Below are 1,105 nucleotides of genomic sequence, written 5' to 3'. Positions count from 1 at the left end.
CTGGCTTGATTCCCACAGGGAAACAGGAAGGAACAGCAACTCTGAAATGTTCTAGAAGCTTCTGGATACCACCCACATCCTGAGGAGGAAGCCGCTAATCTCTAGACTTACTTGCCATAGTAGAGGATCGTTTCCGGCTTGATGGACCCATCAAGGTGGACGTGGAGCTCCACCTACATGGGAAAAGCAGAGGGGGAGAGAATGAGCACTCACCCCTGGATGCTGGCAGGACCGCTCAGCAGGCTCACGTTCTAGCCGCCCACGAACTAGCCGCCTCGTCCCGGACACCTACCACACAGCGTTAGCAAAGCCTTCACACGCCCCTATCTTGTTTAATTGGTAGGGGGGTGGGTCACAGAGCATCAGCTCTATCTCTTTCAGAGCTGAGGACTCCGAGGTTCAGAGAGGTGACATACCTGTGCAAGGCCACACAGCAAGTAGTGAAACAAGACCCCGCCCCAGGGCCTTGGCTCTTCACCACCGCCAGCGAGGCCAAGACCTGAACTCTAACCCAGCGCCCAGTTCTGTAGCTGGCGCTCTCAACCACGAGACCAGCCATGAGGCCAGTCACGAGGCCCCGCCACACAGGGCAGCCACGGAGCAGCCACAGCCCTGCAGGAGCAACCAAGCCCGAGCCGGCTCCCACTCTCGGGAGGCTCACGGGACAAAATCCAATCTTTGACCACAGGCTTCCTGAATTTGGTTTGTGTTTCAAAATCAGGATCCATTTTCAAAAGTGGGTGTGAATTCAGCACAGGATCTCAGGAGTTAATATGAGGCAACACAAGCTCTCCTAGCAGCCTGGAAAGGGGACAAGACATTTGGCCATCAACGCCAACGTGCTTGGCCCACGTACAACTCCTCTCAGAGTGGGAGAGCCGGGGCTGTGAAGCCGCAGGGGATGGCTTCCCTCCCAGCTCCCCGCCGCCGCCCCACCCTCAGACCGTGTGGATGAGACCCTGGGTCCCTCTGAACCCACCAGCCACTCTGGGGGAGAAAGACGAGGCTTTCCACTCCCCTACAGAGTTACAGTCTCAGAAATCTGCAGGGCCTGTCCTATAAGGTCTCTATGAGTTGGAATCAGCTCAGTGGCAGTGAGTTTGCA

At 56.7% G+C, this 1,105-nt stretch overlaps 1 protein-coding gene across 2 annotated transcripts in view; it reads right to left on the bottom strand.

The window, feature by feature from the left end:
* Nucleotides 1-1,105, bottom strand: part of ADA (adenosine deaminase) — a 24,654-nt gene that overhangs the window by 12,546 nt on the left and 11,003 nt on the right. For both annotated transcript variants that reach the window (XM_004698279.2, XM_045295344.1), the window contains exon 2: nucleotides 112-173. In XM_004698279.2, the coding sequence (XP_004698336.1) occupies nucleotides 112-173 (62 nt within the window). The remainder of the gene's footprint in view (nucleotides 1-111; nucleotides 174-1,105) is intronic.

This window comes from Echinops telfairi, unplaced genomic scaffold (genome assembly GCF_000313985.2).
Source record: "Echinops telfairi isolate 266 unplaced genomic scaffold, ASM31398v2 ScPeMD7_5592;HRSCAF=6446, whole genome shotgun sequence".
Taxonomy (NCBI): Eukaryota; Metazoa; Chordata; class Mammalia; order Afrosoricida; family Tenrecidae; genus Echinops; species Echinops telfairi.
Note: the sequence above shows the minus strand (reverse complement) of the source record. Positions and strands in the feature narration are given on the sequence as shown.